The 19,876-nt window shown below is 32.2% G+C and overlaps 1 protein-coding gene and 1 pseudogene across 1 annotated transcript; both read left to right on the top strand.

Annotated features, from left to right (window-relative positions):
- Positions 1–2,507: 2,507 nt before the first annotated feature.
- LOC107611741 (uncharacterized) lies at positions 2,508–4,305 on the top strand. Its single transcript, XM_016313639.1, has 4 exons — positions 2,508–2,548; positions 2,887–2,991; positions 3,143–3,171; positions 4,070–4,305. The coding sequence occupies exons 1-4, from the start codon at positions 2,508–2,510 to the stop codon at positions 4,303–4,305; spliced, it is 411 nt and encodes a 136-aa protein (XP_016169125.1).
- Positions 4,306–6,435: 2,130 nt separating this feature from the next.
- Positions 6,436–14,052, top strand: LOC148578432 (uncharacterized; annotated as a pseudogene).
- Positions 14,053–19,876: the final 5,824 nt, after the last annotated feature.

Raw genomic sequence — 19,876 nt, 5'->3', positions numbered from 1 at the left:
AATCGGTTTAGATTTTTTTCAGGAGTTACAGAACTCAAGAAATCAAGCTCGAAAGGTTACGGTTCCATAGACTCTCTCTCTCTCTCTCTCTCTCTCTCTCTCTCTCTCTCTCTCTCTCTCTCTCTCTCTCTCTCTCTCTCTCTCTCTCACACTCATAGCTTCGGTTTCTTGGAGGAAGAAAGAAGAAGAATGAGATTAGATGATGATAATGTGTATTAAGAAGGGTTAGGTGTCACTAAAGGGTCACGTGTCGTGTTCTTAAGCTGCTAAGACAACGGTTCAAGTTATAAATATTTTAAACGGATAATTACGAAAGCTAGATGTATTAAAACACAAGTAATAATACTTATAGGGATAAATATATATATGAATTACTAATATAAATGATATTAGTAACTTGGTGATCGCAAGGATATAAAATCCATGGTGAAGCATTAGCGAAACTAAGTCCATCAAAAAGTACCGATATTTACTTATATCGGTAGATATTAAACATAATAATAATATTATTATCAAAATTATATTTTTATTATAACATATAAAATAAAATAATAACGTAATAATAATATCATATTATTATTTATTTTATCTTGAGATTCGAAACTGGCTCGTCAAACTAAAACTAGTCACGAAAAAATAAGATTTCGAAAAGCATCATTTTGGTATAAAAATTTAGGGTGTTACACAACGTCTAATTAAATATCTAATTATATCGATCAAACCTTAAATTTTGGATTGTGGATCTCGAATAAAAGAAGAAATAGAAGAATAGAATCGGGAGGATGCTTGTAGTTAAGAGAAAACTAATTATGAGAATGTTGAAGATTCGGAGATGTTTGATTCTTGAAAGAACAATGCTTATGATTTCTTATTTAATTCATGCAAAAATATTTTCACAGCAAATCATTTATAACTAACCTCCAATTCCTTAGTGATTTAATTTCTCAAAACCCAATTAATCGCCAATTCCTTGGTCAACCAATCGAGAGAAGAGGTGAAGAACAATTTTGATTTTAAGCCATACAACCTTCAAGAACTATCACTAGTCGAATTATATGTCACATATTCGAACTAGATCTAGATAAGTCAAGATTATGAGATGAGTTTTAAGCTAATTCCAAAATTAATTTTTCCAAATATAAAATCAGTATCCAAGATAGATTAAAATATTTCCCAATAGTTTTTACCCTTGTGATGAAGAATAAAACTCAATCTTGAAAAGGTAAAGAAGTATAAATTAAAATAAAAAAATACTTATATTATTAATCCTAAAACCAAACAGAACTCCTAACCTTTAATGAGGAGGTTTAGTGACTCATAATGAAAGAAACTAATCCTAATTATGAGAAAGTGATCTACTGAAAGGGTGGTTCGATGATCCTCTTGCAAACAAGATTCACTTATTTATATCTGAAGTTCTAGAATTTAAAAACTAACCCTAATCTTGTCCTTCGAAAAGATAAGATAGCTAACTACTTACTTTTAATTTAAACCAAAACAATATTTCAAATCTAATCTAGAAACAAATTCTAACAACCAAATCTCTTATATTTCTAGAAGGAATCAATGATAACTAATCTCTTGAACCTTCAGCCTTTGGATGTGATTAAGGCTTCTAATGATTTGATAACTGAATATGGGCATTCCCAAGTATTGAAGAATTGAATCCTGGGAGTTGAGCTTGAGGCACACAGGGCTTGTGATCTTCTACTTTGGGCGTGACCCAATTTGCACCTTCCAGGGACATTAGATGCCGGGTTTGTGATGAGAAACGTTGGCTTTGCATGTTTATTTGGAGGGGGCATCGGGCATGTGTGTGTAAGGAAGGGAGGCATGACAGGCTTGTGTGGACAGCCACTGAGCATGCATGTGAATGCTAGGCATCCATGTTGAAGGTCAGGCGTCGGGTTCACATGCTTCTTAGGTCCCGTTGAACCGTCCTTGAACCGATTGTGTTTTCTTGCTAAAAAAACCTTAATTATTGCATATTTTAAGTCAAAAATCCATAAAAATACAATAATAATAATATAACTCTAAATATTTAATTAGTTATAAGAAGTCACTAGATAACATAAGAAATTTGATAAAAAGAATCTAAGAAAACCTAAGAAAACAGATGAAAAAGGACCCTTAAAAATGCTTAAGATGACGTGTCATCAACTGAAAACTCTAATGAACTAAAATTACAAAGTGACAAAGGGAAAGACAAGGTAATTGATATTATTACCAAACCCCTGAATGAGAAAAATGATGACTATTGGCTCTCTTTGGAGCTCATAAAGCAAGCGAGGAACATGCTGGGAGGTGAATCTTTATGTTTGTGGAAGGGTCCTTTTGTTCAAGCCCATTATCGTTTCAGGGAAGATATGAAAGTGGCGAGATTGCTTCATAACAATGTAGTTGGCTCCATGAGGGAATCTAAACCCCCAAATCCTGGTAATGGCGCTGTTGGTATATCTTCTAGTACTAGTTCCGAGTGATCTACTTCCGGGATTTATCAGGAAAGCATGGTGGCTGATTCAGCCACCACAAATGTCTTCTCTGCCCAGTAAGTTCATGTTCGATGACCCCCTATTTTTTATTTCTATTTTTTTTTATGAATATCATTACATGAAATTGTAGAGGTGTAGGGAGTAAGGGTTTTTCTATTTTGCTTAGAAATTTTCTTTTCATGATCATGCTAATTTTATCTGCCTTTTGGAAACTCATATGAATGGCACAAAAACTAGTAATATTACAAGAAAATTTGGTTTTTCGAATTGGTATTTAGTGGAAGGAGCTGGTTTTACAGGTGGCATTTGGTGTCTTTGGAGATCTTCTCAATGGGATATTTCAATGATTGAATCTCATAAACAGTTTGTCCATCTCAAAATTTCTTATGGGCAGGAACCATCTTGGTATCTTACTCTGGTTTAGTTCACCTAATCTTAACCTCCGGTCTGATCTTTGGAGTGGTTTGAAGGATTTAGCTAGGCAGATTTCAGGAGAATGGTGTGTGGGAGGTGATTTCAATTGTGTTCTCTCAGCAGCAGATACTGGCAAGACTTCTGGCCTATCTCCGAATTATCAATATTTTTCTGGTTGCCTTTTAGAGTGTGGTCTTTAGGATATTAAATTTCATGGTTAATTTTTTACTTGGCAGTGGGGTAACATTCAGAGGTGGCTTGATAGGTATGTTGCGAATGATGCCTAGTCCCAAAGATTTAATCAAGAAGTAGTCAAGCATCTCCCAAAGTTGAAGTTTGATCATATCCCAATTCTTTTGAATTTGGAAGTTTGCTATAACTCTACTACTACTACTCGGCCTTTTCTCTTTCTGATAGCCTAGCTTTCTGATGAGGACTTTGATAATTTGCTTGGACAGAACTGGAAGAATGATTTTTCTCTAGAAACAAATGTGAGAAATTTTACAAAAGCGGCAAAAAATTGGAATAAGGATGTGTTTGGCAACTTGGATCGTCGAAAAGCTTGAATTCTAGCTCGATTAAATGGTATTTCTAAGCAACTTTGGTTCCATATTAATATTTTTTTGATGATTTATAGTCTACTCTCTGGAGAGAGTTGGAAGCTATTTTAATTCAGGAGAAAATTCATTGGAAGCAATGTTTATGATGTAAGTCAATAAATTTTGGAGACAAAAATGCTTCCTATTTTCTTAGTATGGCAACAGCAAAAAGAAGGAAAAATAGAGTTAATATGATTCAGAACTCTGAGGGGCAATAGGTGGAGGATTCTAATTTGCTTTGTAACCTCAGGGTTTAAAATTTCCAAAATCTCTATACTGAGGATAGTACTTATGTAAAGTTAAAGGCTTCTGGTCTTCTATTCCTGGAATTAACTACGGAAGAAAAAGGTGAGCTAGGCAAAGGGGTGACTCCGTAAGAGATTTCTTCTGCTCTTTTTTCAATGGGAGCTTGGAAGGCCCCATGACCGGATGGGCTTCCTGCTATGTTTTATGAAACTAAATGGAGTGTAGTGCAATCCTCACTTATAGGTTAGGTGATGAATATCTTTAATAATTATGATGATATAAAGGTGGTCAATAAGACGTTCATTTTTTTTATTCCAGAGAGAGACAACACTGAGAAATTAAACCATTTTTGGCCCATTGGACTCTGCAATGTTTTGTATAAGCTTGTCACCAAGATTATTGTGCAAAGACTTAAGGTGGTAATGGCAAAGCTGATCAGTGCATCTCAATGTGCTTTTGTACCAGGTAGACAAAGTACGGATAATATTCTAATAGCCCAAGAAGCCATTCACACTATGAGAGCAAAAAGGGACTTGTCGGCTATATGGCGATGAAAATAGACCTGGAGAAGGCGTATGATCACCTCAACTAGAATTTTATTCATGATACTCTTGTGGAAGCCCGGTTACCTGAGAATTTGACAAATCTTATTGCTCAATGCTACTCCTCGACTAAAATGCAAGTTCTTTGGAATGGGATCTCTTCCTTTACCTTCTCTCCATCATGAGCTGTTCGTCAAGGCAATCCAATTTCACCATACCTCTTTGTCCTCTGCATTGAACAGTTATCTCAAATTATCTCTGTTGTAGTGCAAAATAATCTTTTAGAGTCGATTATGCTCTGCCGTGGAGGACCTAAGTTGTCGCATCTCTGCTTCGCTAATGATATTGATTTATTTGATTAGGCATCTATGGAGCTGGTGGAACTTATTAAAGGTATTTTGAATTTCTTTTGTTGTAGCTCTAGCCAAAAAGTGACTTATGAGAAATCCTGTGTGTTCTTCTCCGATAATATGTCAGTTAATAGGAAATTGGATTTGAGTGAGGCCCTTGGAATGCGTCTAACTTCTAATTTGAAAAAATATCTTGGCATTCCGTTGCTTCATAAATGTACCAAACAAGAAGAATTTCATTTTATTGTGGAAAGGATGCAGAGCAGGCTGACTGTTTGAAAGGCGAGAAATCTACCTTTAGCAGGTAGAGTAACACTTACACAATCTGCCATAGCTACCATTCCTTCATATATTATGCAGACGTTGAAGCTCCCTTTGAATATTTATGACAAAATTGACAAAGTTTGCCAAACTTTTTATTTGGGGTGGTAACTCTGATGGGCGAAAGCCTAACTTAATTAGCTAGAATCAAATCTACCTACCTAAATAGCAAGGTGGTATGGGACTAAGATCGACCAGAACTCTTAACAATGCAAACATGATGAAACTAGCATGGAAGTTAATATATAAAAAGGAAATTTACGGGTGAGGGTTCTCAGAAACAAATATAGCAGTGGTGATACTCTTATTTCAAAGGTAACCAAACCCCAATCTTGTTCTAATGTTTGGAAGGGAATCTATCACATTTGTGATGCGTGAGCATCATTCTCATCTTTTCTTAGTGAATTGCATGCAAATTTGTTGGATTAGTTTAAGATTTAGGTGTTTTAAGCCACCATGAATGCTACTTTGAATTGTTTTGCAATTTGATTGATCACAGATATCATTCGAGTGAGTTTGGCAGAGTTCAGAGAGAGGAAAAACTTCAAATTCAAAGTTGCCAGGGTGGCGCCAAATGCCATTTCACCGGCGTTTGGCTCCGGGACACAAAAAGCTCCTCTTCATTTCTGCCATGGTGGTGCCAAATGCCACAACTCGGTGTTTGGCGCCAGGGACCTCAAAGAGCGTGAAAGGATGCTGCCTAGGTAGTGCCAAATGCCACCAACCCAATGTTTGGCACCAGTAACACGAACCAGAGTGGTCCCCACGTGAATCAGCACTAAATCATTTGCTCTAATCTAATTTTTAAATCATTTTTGAATGAAGAAAAGATATTTGTAGGTTTTAGAATTTAAATTTTGTATCAAGGATTAATTTCGTTCTTCATCCTAGGGATTAGAGTATATTGGAAGATAACTCTTTTCTAATTGAATTCTTGTTGAATCTTAGAAAAGTTAAATCACTTGAATAACATCTTGAATTAATTCCTCACAACTCTCTAATTACCTAGACTTAATGTGATATGTGATATATAATCATCTTATCTTTGGGTACTTAGGGTTTGTGTGGCTCATAAACTAGAACTAGACCTAATTCTCTAATTTAAATTAAGTGACCACGAAATTGGTAGTTGATTGGGTTAGAGGAGATTAAATTACTAAAAAATTAGGGTTTAATCAATTAAAGTTTGTCATGAATTGAATCTCTGCATGATTAAAGTGTGTGAAAAGGATCATTAATCCAGTGCACTTGCTGATGAGTTGTGGATTGTAAATTCTGCACCAATTTGGCGACAATTTAAAAGGAACCTTATTTGAAGGTTAGGTGCTGGAAATATAACTTGGTTTTGGATTGATCATTGGTTGCTTGGTGTTCATCGGCTTGCTAATTTTGTTCAGACTGATCTACCAGATGATATGATGGAGGATAAAGTTTCTGACTATGTAAGGGGCTCTGATTGGGATCAACCATTATGGAGTTGCTTGGCGATGACTGGACTCCCATCTTTGTTGCCATGAAGCCTCTAGAAGCGAGTCTTGGTGATGATAAAGTAGCTTGGCTGCACTCTCCCGATGGTTCCTTTTCCATTAAATCAGCTTGCACCATGTATATTGATCCTCTTGAGGACCTGGCTGCAACTTTGTTTTTGAAGGTCTGGAAGCTCAATGCCTTCGAAAGAATCCGAGTTTTTTGTTGGTTGGTTGCAAATGATGCTTTACTCATTAATGCTCTTCGGTTTCAAAGGGAGATGGATTAAGATAATATTTGTAGCATTTGTGACAACTCCTCTGAGACTGTACTCCATGTCCTCTGTGACTGCAAAGTTGCGTGCATGACATGGAAGAGCATAAATAATTTATTGGATCCTAACAAATTCTTCAACAAACCTCTTTGACATTGGCTTTTGGAGAACCTATCGTCCAAATCCACTTACCAAGGTATTCCTTGGTCCCTACTTCTCTTCTCTTGCATCATGAACACTCTTTGGTTCCATAGAAATAAATATATTTTTTATAATGACTGATCCATGCCAAAAGGTTCTATCCATTTCGCTGCTCTTCGATTAGCTATGGATTATTTGGTTGCACATCTAAGTTCGTTAAAACAAGGAAAACTATTGGTTCTTTTATGGAAAAACAAATTCACTGGTCCCCTCCCCCCCCCCAACGCCCCCTTTCATCAAACTGAAAATAGATGGCTCAGCTTCAAAGGAAGGAAAGGTTATGTGTGGCGGAATTTTAAAGGACAATTAGGGAGATTTCTTGGCTTGCTTTAGCGCTAATTTGGCTTTCTGTAATGTTACAATAGCTGAATTGTGGGGTATTCTTTTTGGTATGGAGTTGGCCATTAGCATGAGTATTCCTAATCTGTTTACTGAAGTTGATTCTAGAGCTGTAGTTTTGTTATATTTGCAAGGTAATAATGATCTTCATGTAGCACAGACGCTTATCAATGCTATTAAAATTATGCTTAGCAGATTTTTAAATTAGGAGCTTTACCATAAATAATACTTGTGTTGATCGGCTTGCAGCTAAAGGGCATACTTTGCAATTTGATTGTCATTTCTTCTTTAATTTACCTTCTCGTATTTTGTCTTACTTTTTGTTTGATGCTATGGCATCTTCTCTTCTAGAATAGTTTCAGTCTGGTCCCGTTGATTTTATATATATATATATATATATATATATATATATATATATATATATATATATATATATATATATATATATATATTGTTTAATTTTAGTTTTTTTTTATTTTTCCACCCTCTCTTATGTGATTGTTTAACTCTAAACATTAAAGTGGAGTAAAAATATTTAATAACAAAACAAATTTGCCAAAAATAGTCAAAATTTATCTTATTTAGTATTTATTAATTCTAGCAATAATTAATAAATACTAAATAAGATAAATTCTCTAGAATAGTTTCAGTTTAGTTTATTTTGAGCTCTGGTCCGTTGATTATATATATATATTCTTTAATTTCAGTTTTTTTTTTATTTTTCCACCCTCTCTTATGTGATTGTTTAACTCTAAACATTAAAGTGGAGTAAAAATATTTAGTAACAAAACAAATTTGCCAAAAATAGTCAAAATTTATCTTATTTAGTATTTATTAATTCTAACAATAATTAATAAATATTAAATAAGATAAATTCTGACTTTTTTTTCTATCTTCCTAACATTACCATTATAACACTTATTGTAATAACTTACCAGAACAATTTAATTTGCATTGGGTTATCCTTTTAAAAAAATTAAAAGTTATTACAAGATACAAACTAGAATGGAAGTCGCGGATATGAAATTCGGACTAACTTGGCCTCTTTGAAACCATGTTCTCCTCTTGTTGTATATTTATAGTAGTTTTACCATTCTACTTCATACTAGTTCTGTGGGATATAAAAGCAATAATATATATATATATATATGTGTGTGTGTGTGTCAAAAATTATTGTAATATGAAAAAGGCGGTGGTGTTTTTGCTAAATATTGATACTTGGAGTATTTTGCAGTATTATAGATATGCAAATTAAGAAAATACTAACATAACACGCAGGAATGTGTTACTATTGCGTAGTCAGAGATTCGTTACCGAAGCAACACGCTAAGAGCTTGTTTCTATTTTTATAGAGATTCGTCATAAAAATTTGTCACGTGGTGCGACCAAAACAATACGCACGAAACGTGTTGACTGCTTTTCAGAAATTCATCACAACTTTAACCAAAAATTTATTACAGAAATTTACCACGTGGTGCGACGACAATAACACGCGGAGAGCGTGTTGACTGATTTTTAGACTTGCCTGCATGCAGAAAACAAGCATGTGCGCTCCGAGAGCAGTAGTTTATAATAGCTTCAAGCCTTTAAATTCAATCAAGGGTGGAAGTAGGGTGAGGTACTGAGGAAAATTGAGAGAGATTCAGAGAGATTGAGAGTTGCTTTACTAGAAAAGGTGTGGTTCTTTGAGAAAGATTTAGAGTGAGAGACAAATAGTATAGTCTAAGATTTTATATGTAAAAAAATTATAAATATGTGTTTAGCAAAAATAATATGTGATTATATGGTGGCGGGAGAATATATTATCAATTATTTGAATCACTCTAATTATGTAAGTTTATTATTTTTGCTTATTTAGTGTATTTAAAGCTAATTGTTTAGTTAATACTATTTTTAGTGTTAGCATTATATTATGATTAACATTCAATTAAATACTGATTAATATTTTTTAATTAATTACCATTAATATTTTTTTGGATAATTTTTATTATAATATTGTATTATTTTCAATATTAAAAAAATTATAACTATTAATTAATAAGTCACATAAATATTAAAAAGTAATTTTTTTGGCTTTTTCCGTGTAACATTATTATTTTCTGTTATAATATTATTTTATTAAAATTTTTTATTATTAAATTAATAATAATATAAATATTAAAAATAATTTTTTAACTGATTTTTGTTATAATATTATTATTTCTCTGTCATAATATTATTTTATTTTTATTTGTAATTATTAAAATAAATAAATAATAAAAATACTAATATATAATTTTTTTCAGATTTTCTGTTATAATGTTATTAATTTTTTGTAATAATATTATTTTATTTAAATTTATAATATTAAATTATAAATAATATAATATTAATAAATATATTTTTTAATTTTCTATTATTATATTTTTATTTTTTGTTATAATATTTTTATTTTTATTTTTATTTATTTAAATTAATAAAATACATAAATTTTAATAAGTATTTTTTTCGAATTTTCTCTTTTAATATTATTATTTTTCTATTATAGTATTATTTTATTTTAATTTATATTTATTAAAATTAATAAACAATATAAATATTAATAAATAAATTTTTTTCGATTTTTTGTTTTTATATTTTTATTTTCTGTTATAATTAATATTTTCATTTTAATTTATATTTATTTAAATTAGTAAATAATATAAATATTAATAAATATTTTTTTTAATTTTCTATTATAATATTATTATTTTTTATGATTAAAATATTATTATTTTTAAAAATATTAATATTTTATTTTAATAAATATATTTAATTCTATTTTTTAAAAATGTATTTAATTATATTATTCATATAATAATAAATATATTTTGGTTGTACAAGGCTAACAAAAACTTTATTATCTGTAAACCTAATCGACCAGAAATGTGAAATCCGATAGTAAATGACGCTTTATGGACAACGGGATTCTACTACGTCTCTCGATAATTTGGAAGATCAAAGGACATGCCTCCTTACTAGTTGCTCTTGTGAAAAGGTGGAGGCTAAAGACTCACACCTTCGTATTGCCGATGAGTTAGGTTACTGTTACACTAGAAGACCTGACACATATATATGGCCTACTGATTGATGGAGATATTGTGATCAGTTGACACATATATATAGTGTAACTCCTAATTGTTGCAACGATCGACTTTCTAGACTTGTATTTCATTCCGATCCTAAACTCTCTGTCCTCAGGATCAATAACACCTACAGAAAAATAAATTGTCACTCATTGACCAATCCAAAATATAGATTAAAGAAAAACGTATTACTCACTCTTTACATACCTATGTTCGTATATTTGAAAAATTTCGGTACATGCATGGCGTCAAGATCCAAGCTATGCATAAAAGGTGGAACGTCCATCAGTTGACTAATTATAAGTGGAACCACAACATTTTTCATGACTTTCTCACCTCCCCCATTACTATTATCGTCCTTGTCACCAGCTTCGTAGGTAGTTTTGAAATCCTCTTTACTATCACTGTTCATTCCTTCTTACACTTCAACTCTATCATCTTCCATGTTTGAGTCATGTTGAATCTCATATATATGTATATGTTCAAACTCGACATACAACTCAATTTTTGGCTAATTAACTTGAGTCTACCAATTAATATGGAATATATGCAGCATACTTGCTTCGTCAATGATCGGCATAATATCAAATTGTATTAGGCTATTAAATATGATGACGGGATTTCGGTATAGAACATTGCTCACTCTCTTTAAGATATCGCTCTTTATGCTTTGACAAAGACCGTACTATAGTTCCACGAACGTCATAGTGCATGGAACCACAAACAAAAACGGGTTCTTACACGCAAAGCTCACCCCCGCATTAGTATTTCGTATAATCTAACCGTTGTGATAAACCACCATATTTACGGTATCCTCCATCACACCATCAACACACTCAAACAACTCTCTTCTTCACAATAAAATAGTAACGAACTTCATCTTATATAAGTAGAGTACCCAACATGCAGTCACGTGTTGAAACAACAGCAAATTAACACGTGACACGTGTCCAACACGTTCTTTACACATGGCACCACGCTCCTCACGTGTTGCACTCGATCTCATCCCGTAGACAACACATGTCTCGTGTGCTAACTAACTCAGCACACCTACTGTATGTTGTCCCTATTTTACTTGTAATATTTATTTATCTGTAATTACATTAAATAATTTTACTTTTAAAAAAAACATCAATATTTTTTCATATAATTAAAAAAAGCCTAATTGTATAACTAACATTTTATGTATATTTATTTAATTTAATTATGACTTAATCAATTAGTTCAATCGATAATCTTCTAGTTAAATTAGTGATATGATAAATTAATACTCCAACTGATTCAATTGTAATAAGTTCGATTATAATCAAAGGCAAAAACTAAGGTATTGTTTGTTTCGAATGAAAATCAACGGAAAGAAAATAAAAGGAAGGAAGTGGTAGGAAAAATATGTATTTTCCCTTGTTTGTTTGGAATGAAATTGTTAATAGAAAACTAAAATAGTTTAGAATTTAGAGTGGGTCCCACTCAATTTTTCTCTCCCACTATGGACAGAAAACAGAGAGGAAAAGAAAACCCAAAAGCATTATCTCATATTTGCCCTTTCATAAAAAAAAACGGAGAACAAAAAATAGAAGAGTTCTTCTGCAAAAATGGCAAACTTGAGCATCACATAGAAGCGTTCAGGTTCTACTTCCACCACAGAATCAAAGCGTATTTCTTCTTCAATCTTGTTGTTACAATCAACATTGTACTACAATCATTCTCAGTCTAACTTTACACAAACAGGTTAGGGTTTTACGATCTCTGATGTGAAAAAGTTATAATTTTTTTTTCCTTTCATATGTGAAACTACTTCTGTATGTATGAATCTATGGTAGTTCTTGAAATTTTTTCTTCTTTAATTTGTATTGATAGCATTACTGCTCTATCTTTTTATATTAGTTTATTCCTTCTTTTCTGCATTGAGCTACCAGCCTTGTGATTTGAGCGCTATATTTTGTTTTGTTCTGTCATAACTAAAAAATCAAAAGTTGTGATACTAAGAAATCCAAAACTTTTTAAATCTGTTGGTTACAAATAAAATGTTAGGATTTTATCTATTTTAGATATGGGTATTTAATCTTTTGCATATGCGCATTGGGTATTCTGTTGTTGTTAATGTTATATGTTAAGTTTTGGCTTTTGTACCCGAAAAATAGTAATGCAGGATCCAAATTTAAAATTCATTACGAATATAGAAAAAAAATTGCTTTTCATTCATTGTTTTCTTTAAACATGGTTTGATTATTCTTGTAGTTTGGGCATGTAATATACGTTGGTGATGAAGATTGGAAGTTGTTTTACTACATAATATTAATTGTAAGTACGGCATGGAAAACATTTTCTTCGATGATTTTTCATTATTCCAAATATAGAATCCTATTACAGTTGAAAATCAAGAGCATAGATTAGTTGTTTCCATAGGTAACCAGGGACTTATATATACGGTTGAGAGTCAAGAACATTTATTAACTGTTCTCAAAGAAAATTGGAAGAGGGATAAGCAACTTTGTACAGTAACAATGCTGTGTTATACTGTACACATGTTATACTTACTGAAAGTGATGGCCAAGAAAGTTGAGAAACCCATAAGAGATCACATTATTGGGAGAGAACAGATTCGAACCACTCTGTTACAACAGTTGCGCGAAACTAATAGGTGTTGTGATATTTTACGAATGGACCCACATGCCTTTCTAGAGTTATGCACAAAATTAAGGGCAACCGGTCATGTCAAAGATACTATATATGTCACAGTTGAGGAGCAAGTAGCTAGATTCTTATACATTATAGCTCATAATGTTAAAAATAGAACCATTTCATTTTTCTTCCACCGGTCTGGAGAGACAATCAATCGTAATTTTCATGCTGTTCTAAGAGCTGTAATATCACTTGAAGAAGAGTTTCTTTAGCAACCTTCCGGAACAACCATTCCTTCAGAGATTCTTCATAGCAATAGATTTTATCCATATTTTAAGGTATTATTAGTTGTTCATTGAAGTAGACAATCATAATTAATATACAGTACAAAATTTTTCTTTTTAATTAAGTTATATATGTAGGACTGTATTGGAGCCATTGATGGTACACATGTCAGAGTCAAGGTTCCAATAGCTGATCAACCTAGATTTCGTGGTAGAAAAGAATGGCCAACTCAGAATGTACTTGCTGCGTGTGGCTTTGATATGAAATTTACATATGCTTTAGCAGGATGGGAAGGTACCGCATCTGACTCTAAAGTTCTTAAAAGTGCACTATCAAGGGATGATAGGCTCAAAATTCCAAGAGGTTTATCTAATAAAAAAAAACTTTGAAATGTTTAAATAAAGTGGTGATATCTAAAGTATAGTATTTCTATATGATTTTTTTAGAAAAGTTTTATCTTGGGGATGCTGGATTCATGCTTAAACATGCTCTAATAACTCCATATCGAGGCGTAAGATACCATTTAAAGGAGTTTGCTGGACGTGAACCTGAAAATGCATATGAATTATTTAACCTCCGTCATTCTTCGTTACGAAATGTGATCGAACGATCATTTGGAATTTTGAAAAAAAGATTTGCAATTATAGCAGGTGGTACAGAACCATATTATGACATAGAGGTTATGGTTGACATTGTCCTAGCATGCATTATACTCCACAACTTTTTGATGGGTGTGGATCCTGACCAACACTTAATTTCTCAAGTCGATCGAGAATTACAAAATAATAATCCATAAGCCACTAATGAGGAAAGAGAAGAAGTAAATGAAGATTACAGGCGAGGTGCAGCGCTTAGAGATAACATGGCGGCTCAAATATGGGCTGACTATCAAATGGAAAGATGAGATTTATTTGAACCTTCATCCTTATGAAGGGGAATGAAATTTTTTGAACCAAATTAAATGTAATGTGTGAATATCATGTGAATGTTATGAGTATTAAGTGTCAAATTAATATTTTGAAAGGTGTAATTCTCATGAGTATCATGAAAAGCATGATATTACTATGTATGCAGTGTGCAGTTGAAACATTCACTTATGATGATAATTATTTTTTGAAATTAATTAAATTACTTGTATTATAGGAATTACTTCTGAAGGTAATATTCCTGCTTAATTGATGAATTCCTTATTAACACTTTTTACATTATTATTCCATTGAATTTATTTTATAGAAGATTGTTTTTATAATTTAGTTCTTAAACTTTCAGGTTAAGATCTAATGGCAAAAAAGATGGCATCTCAAGGTGACACATCAAGCAAAGACAATTTAAGATGGACTGAAGAAATGGATGCAGCTTTTCTTGATACTTTGATAGAGGAATGTAGCAAAGGAAACAGAGTTGATGGTACTTTTACAACAACTGCATATGACAACGTCCTTGCAACTCTAAAAGCTTCGTTCGGGAACTATCTTCGTAAAGATAATCTTAAGAATGGGCTGAAGACTTTGAAGGATCACTTTGGAGTTTGTTATGATCTCTTTCATAACTTAAGTGGATTTTCATGGAACCCAGATACCAAACTCTTTACCGCTGAACCTGAAGTTTGGGCGGATTTAATTAAGGTAATTAGTATCATGATAAGTTGCTTCTAAAGTTTATAGATTCCTTTGCGCAGGATAAGTTGCAGTATGAAATTATTTTGCCCTGTGATTCTAAATTATTAGAATTCTTCACAAGAGTTATATTTACACACAATATATGCTTCCTTCATCTAAAAAATGTATACAAATAACTTATATGTGAGGACTAGATTTTCATGAAGCTATTGCTTTTGTATATATTTATTTATGAAACTAGTCACAACTTAAGGAAAGAAAACCGTATATTTGAATTAACATATATGCATCGTTGTTTTATATAGACAAGACCAGATGCAAAAAAGTGGATGCGAACTCCCATTAAACATTATGATAAATTATATTTTATATACGGTCAAGACAGAGCAACTGGAAATCTTGCTGGAAGTGCCAAAGAAAGAAACAAAAGTATGGCCAAGATGAAGGAGCCAATTAATTTGAATGATGATGAATATCAGGGGACTGTGAGTGAAATGATTGGCAGCCTACTACTCATTCAACTAGTTTTGTTGCAGAGGAAAGTCCAAATTTAGGTAACTCAAACCAGTCTAATGGAACACAAGAGAATCATAGAGGTTCTAAGCGTAAAGCACCAATGAGTGGTTTATTTGAAGCTGATATGGAACGAATGAGTAAAGGTATCCAAGGATTGACAGATATGTTGAAGGATGGGAATAGTTATTATGATAAATCACTTGATATTGCTACGAAGCAAGCATTAACTGCTGAAAGGCAAGCTGAAACAGCTGAAAAACAAGTTATGCTAGCTGAAAGACAAGTTCTGATAGCTGAAGAACAAATTCAAGTTGCCAAGATTCAAGCTCAAGCCGGTGAGATAGGAATTACATTCCTAAAATAAAGTAGGACTCGAGTTTACTCTGAAAATGATGTATACAACGAGTTAAAAAAATTGGGTGTTGTCAAAGAGATCTTTTGGAGTTGCTATCGTTTTCTCTATAGAGATGAAAGAACAAAACGAGAATTTTTTGGTGTTCGCTTTGAAGATTGCCACGGTGCATTTACGACTTAATGAAGGAAGCTGGTGCAATTTAAGAGGAATGCAATCAGTAATGGTAATATATATTTTGTGCATGTTTATGATTTTAGGATCTAATGTTGTATAATCTTAGTAAAGCCTCTATATTTTGTAATTAATATACTCATCAAACTCTTAAAAGAGGCTTACGGTTGGTATAGGCTTATGCATTTTGAATATATAGTTATATATCTTGCTTATTGACTGAAATGTATATTTAATCCGTCAGAAAGTGCATATTATAATATTGGTATTGTTGTAGTGGCTCTTTGATTAATAGACCCTTGAGAAGTACAAGAATTTATGTGATTAATTATACTGAGAATGCTAAAATTCCAAAGGTGGTATCAAAGTATTTGGTGTTGATAAATTTGTGTTGTTGATATCTTAACTGGATAGTAGATTAGTATTGTGCTTGGAATTGTTTTCTTGTTGAAGGTAACAAATTTATAAGTTAGCTATAAAATATATGAAACTTCAAATCTTTCAAAATATATATACTATTAAAAGAGCAAGCACATATTTTAGAATTTCTTTTTAAGAGCAAGCACATGTTTTAGAATTTCTGTTTTATCTTTGATGTGTATGAAGAGAATTCAATAGAATTTCTATTAGCTATCCATCATGCTTTGCATGAGTAGGACTCGAGTTGTTATTTTTTTTAATAATTTAAACAATGCATTATATTTTGTCTTAAATTGCATGAAGTGATATTTTATATGATGTATAACTTTATTTCGTATGATTCAAACTTATTGTAACATAAAAAAACTATGATTCATAATCTATCTTCAAATTATTATTGGAATTAATATATTTTATTTTATTTTATTTTAATTATTTTAAATTAAATAATAAATTCATATACATAAATTACTCTTTTTATAATATAAGGACAAAAATGTCATTTACTACTAATTTATTCTTCTCTCTCCCTAATTTTCTTTCTAACCAAACAAAAGAAATTATTCTTTCTTTTCTTTTCTTTCTCTTCATTTTCCTTTCATCCAAACAACTCAAGAGAAAATAAAAATACATTCAAATTCTTTCCTTTCTTTTCTTTTCTTTCTATTTTCTTCCTTTCTATTTCCATCTTCCCATCCAAACAAAACCTAAAGGAGGACATGGGCCATGGTATCTTCATATTTTATATATAATTGTTATTTATTTGTATTTTTTTTGTTTATTAAACATTATTTTAGTATAAATTTATCTATTTTTATTTTTTAAACAATAATTTTATAGAATACAGATACTAATAAATCAATTATGATTAAAAAAAAAAAAACTAAAACTAAAAGTATTATAAATTTTGAAATCAAATTATAACAATTTGATTTTTCTCGTGTTAAAATTCGCTTTTGTCGCTTGCAATATGGTCTATTTAGACTATAAAAGAAAGGGGAAAAAAGAACATAAAGGGTCCCAATGATTGTACATGTTCCTGTTTAGACTATAGACTTTCATCAGCACCGGGGTCCCCTACAGCTAATAGAGCAGGATCTCTCAATAGAAACTTAATGATTATGCTTTTCATCATTATTATTATTATCATCATCTTCTTCAATTGACAAATTGACCCATTCAAACATCTATGGTTACGTTCATTGTGCCATTATTGATTTTGCTTGCTCAGCCATGTGATGACCCTTTGAGCTTAGCTTCTTCATTCAATTAATTAAGACAATCTTAATTATTCCAACACATGTATTTCTTCTTATTCTTTTATTTCTTGTTATATAAATTTCAAAAAACAATACATAAAGACAAATATCAACTAAATATCTACGGTATTTCTTTCTTTGGATTCACGATTTGCATTAATTTGATTATTGAGATTCTAATTGATATTTAGAAGAGAATTGTGTTTGCTGAGTTAGCATCGAAAAAATTATAAAAGTATTATATATGATGTCCGAAATTCGATCTCAAGAGTCGCCATAATATAATTGAGACCTTAAGAACAAATTGGGGTAAACCGTAAATTTGAAGAAACTGAACAAAAATCTAAGAAAAAAAAAAAGTGGAGCATAAATTATGGCTATGGCTATATCTATATATGCTAACGTTGTATATTGAAATGAATTGAATGGTTATTTCATTCTCTTCCACATATATATATATATCAATAAGAGTTAAATGTAAATGTAAGGAGGCTATTATTATTAGCATTTGTACCACCACGTGCACTCATTTCTTGCCGGATATGATGTTTATTTATCAAGTTGCAAAGCAATTGGCAAATATATAGGGTTGTTTTTTCCCAATACGTCATGCTATTTAGGCCCAATCAACCTCTCTGCAAATTCTTGGATTCGCACATGATAAAAAGAAAATTAAATACTTCATGTTGTACTTTTGTATCTTTTAGCAATATGCTTGCTTGGGTGGTAAATAATAATAATAATAATAATAATATTTTTTTTTAATAAAAAATTCAACACAAGAAAGTGGAGTATAACTAAAAAGTGCAAAATTCTTAGATAACAAAATAGAAAATTAAATGGTAGTCATTTTTGGTAGGAAAAGTATGAGTAACCAATGCTATTATTATACAATGCATACAATGGGGTTTAATTAAAATTAAAATTAAATTTTGGATACCGGGGGTTTAATTGAAATTAATACTGAATTATAATCATTAATTATGAAGATTTGTTAGTTTGAATGGTTCAAAGAATTAAGATTCAGTAAAACCAAAACACAAACCATGACCTATTCTCTATGAACGGCGTCGCCGACACAACCAACAACGCAACCCCTCTCACCGACGTTACTATCTCTTTTTCTCACTGGCTCGTGTTCACCGGAAGTCGCTCCCGGAGACGTTGAGGTCCTCATTGGTGAACGCCCTTCTCCCAGCGTGTGGCTCCTTCCAGCGACACCGCATCATAAGGTGAGAATGGTTCCATTGAAACCACCGGAAGAAGCTCCCGAACATTTTGTTGCCGACGGTCAGCAGCCTAATAAGGTGAGAATGGTTCGATGAATTGTTCACCATGGATGCTTATTTATATAAGAGTTAGATGTTTATAAATTGCTACTTGCAAACTTAAAGTGAACATCCAAAATACTATTAAAGTGACCATCCAACATACTGTTAAAGTAACCATCCAACAAATATCAATCCATTTTCAACAATGGTCAGCTAGAATACGTCACGTTTCATACACATGTTCTTTGAGGTTCCGGTGATCTGTACGTTGACGAGTAGGTGGGGGTTTCTTCCGATGGTAGGAGATGAAAGCGCCCAGGCGAAAAGAAGTCGGCTGCTGCATGTTTCGTGGGTGACGGCTCCTTGAGGGCGTTCCCGATGGCCGGCGTCGCGCCCAGCTGCTCCGTTGAAGAGACGGCGGGATGACCAGGACTTAGACGGCGCCGTTATGTGAGGATTGATGGGTTGATGGGTGACCTTCCTTGGTTGCAACAGGGATTGTGTGTGATCAAGGATTGAGAGGGTTTGGGTTTTGTCACATTACTGCAATGTTCAGAAATAGCAAGGGTTTGGGTGTTTGGGGGCGGGGGGGGGGGAGAACAAAGAGGTTGATTGATTTGGAGAAAAACTGTGAATATAAGAAATTAGGTGGTATGTTAAAATAAACAGCTAAAATATGATTAGGGTTATTAATTGATTAATTCTTTCTATTAATATTAATTGGGCCTAATAAACAGCCCATTGTATACATTGTATACATATTTCATTGTCTCCCTAGCGGTGCTCTTTTTGGTATTATCATTAACAACTATAAGAATCAAAATCAGCCCTTTATTTATAGCTCATAATCAACTTGTTGATAATCTTCGCAACACCTGCTTCTTGATTTTTGGATATCCTATCATTTCTTTTTAGCCAAATATTTTAGATGATAGCACAAAACTCATCAACAGACAATGATCAGATAAACTTCTCTGCCCACCTTTAAGCCGCTTCTCAGAAAACTCTT

The sequence above is a fragment of the Arachis ipaensis genome, chromosome B1 (genome assembly GCF_059453495.1).
Source record: "Arachis ipaensis isolate K30076 ecotype BB chromosome B1, ASM5945349v1, whole genome shotgun sequence".
NCBI classification, from domain to species: domain Eukaryota; kingdom Viridiplantae; phylum Streptophyta; class Magnoliopsida; order Fabales; family Fabaceae; genus Arachis; species Arachis ipaensis.
Note: the sequence above shows the minus strand (reverse complement) of the source record. Positions and strands in the feature narration are given on the sequence as shown.

What these genes read in the sequence shown, in the direction of transcription:
- LOC107611741 (XM_016313639.1), top strand. Translation starts at nt 2,508, where the DNA reads ATGGTGGCTGATTCAGCCACCACAAATGTCTTCTCTGCCCA. An exon ending in AGGCAGATTTCAGGAGAATG is followed by an intron (nt 2,992 to 3,142) that starts GTGTGTGGGAGG and finishes TTTACTTGGCAG; the next exon opens with TGGGGTAACATTCAGAGGTG. An exon ending in ATTCAGAGGTGGCTTGATAG is followed by an intron (nt 3,172 to 4,069) that starts GTATGTTGCGAA and finishes TTTTTATTCCAG; the next exon opens with AGAGAGACAACACTGAGAAA.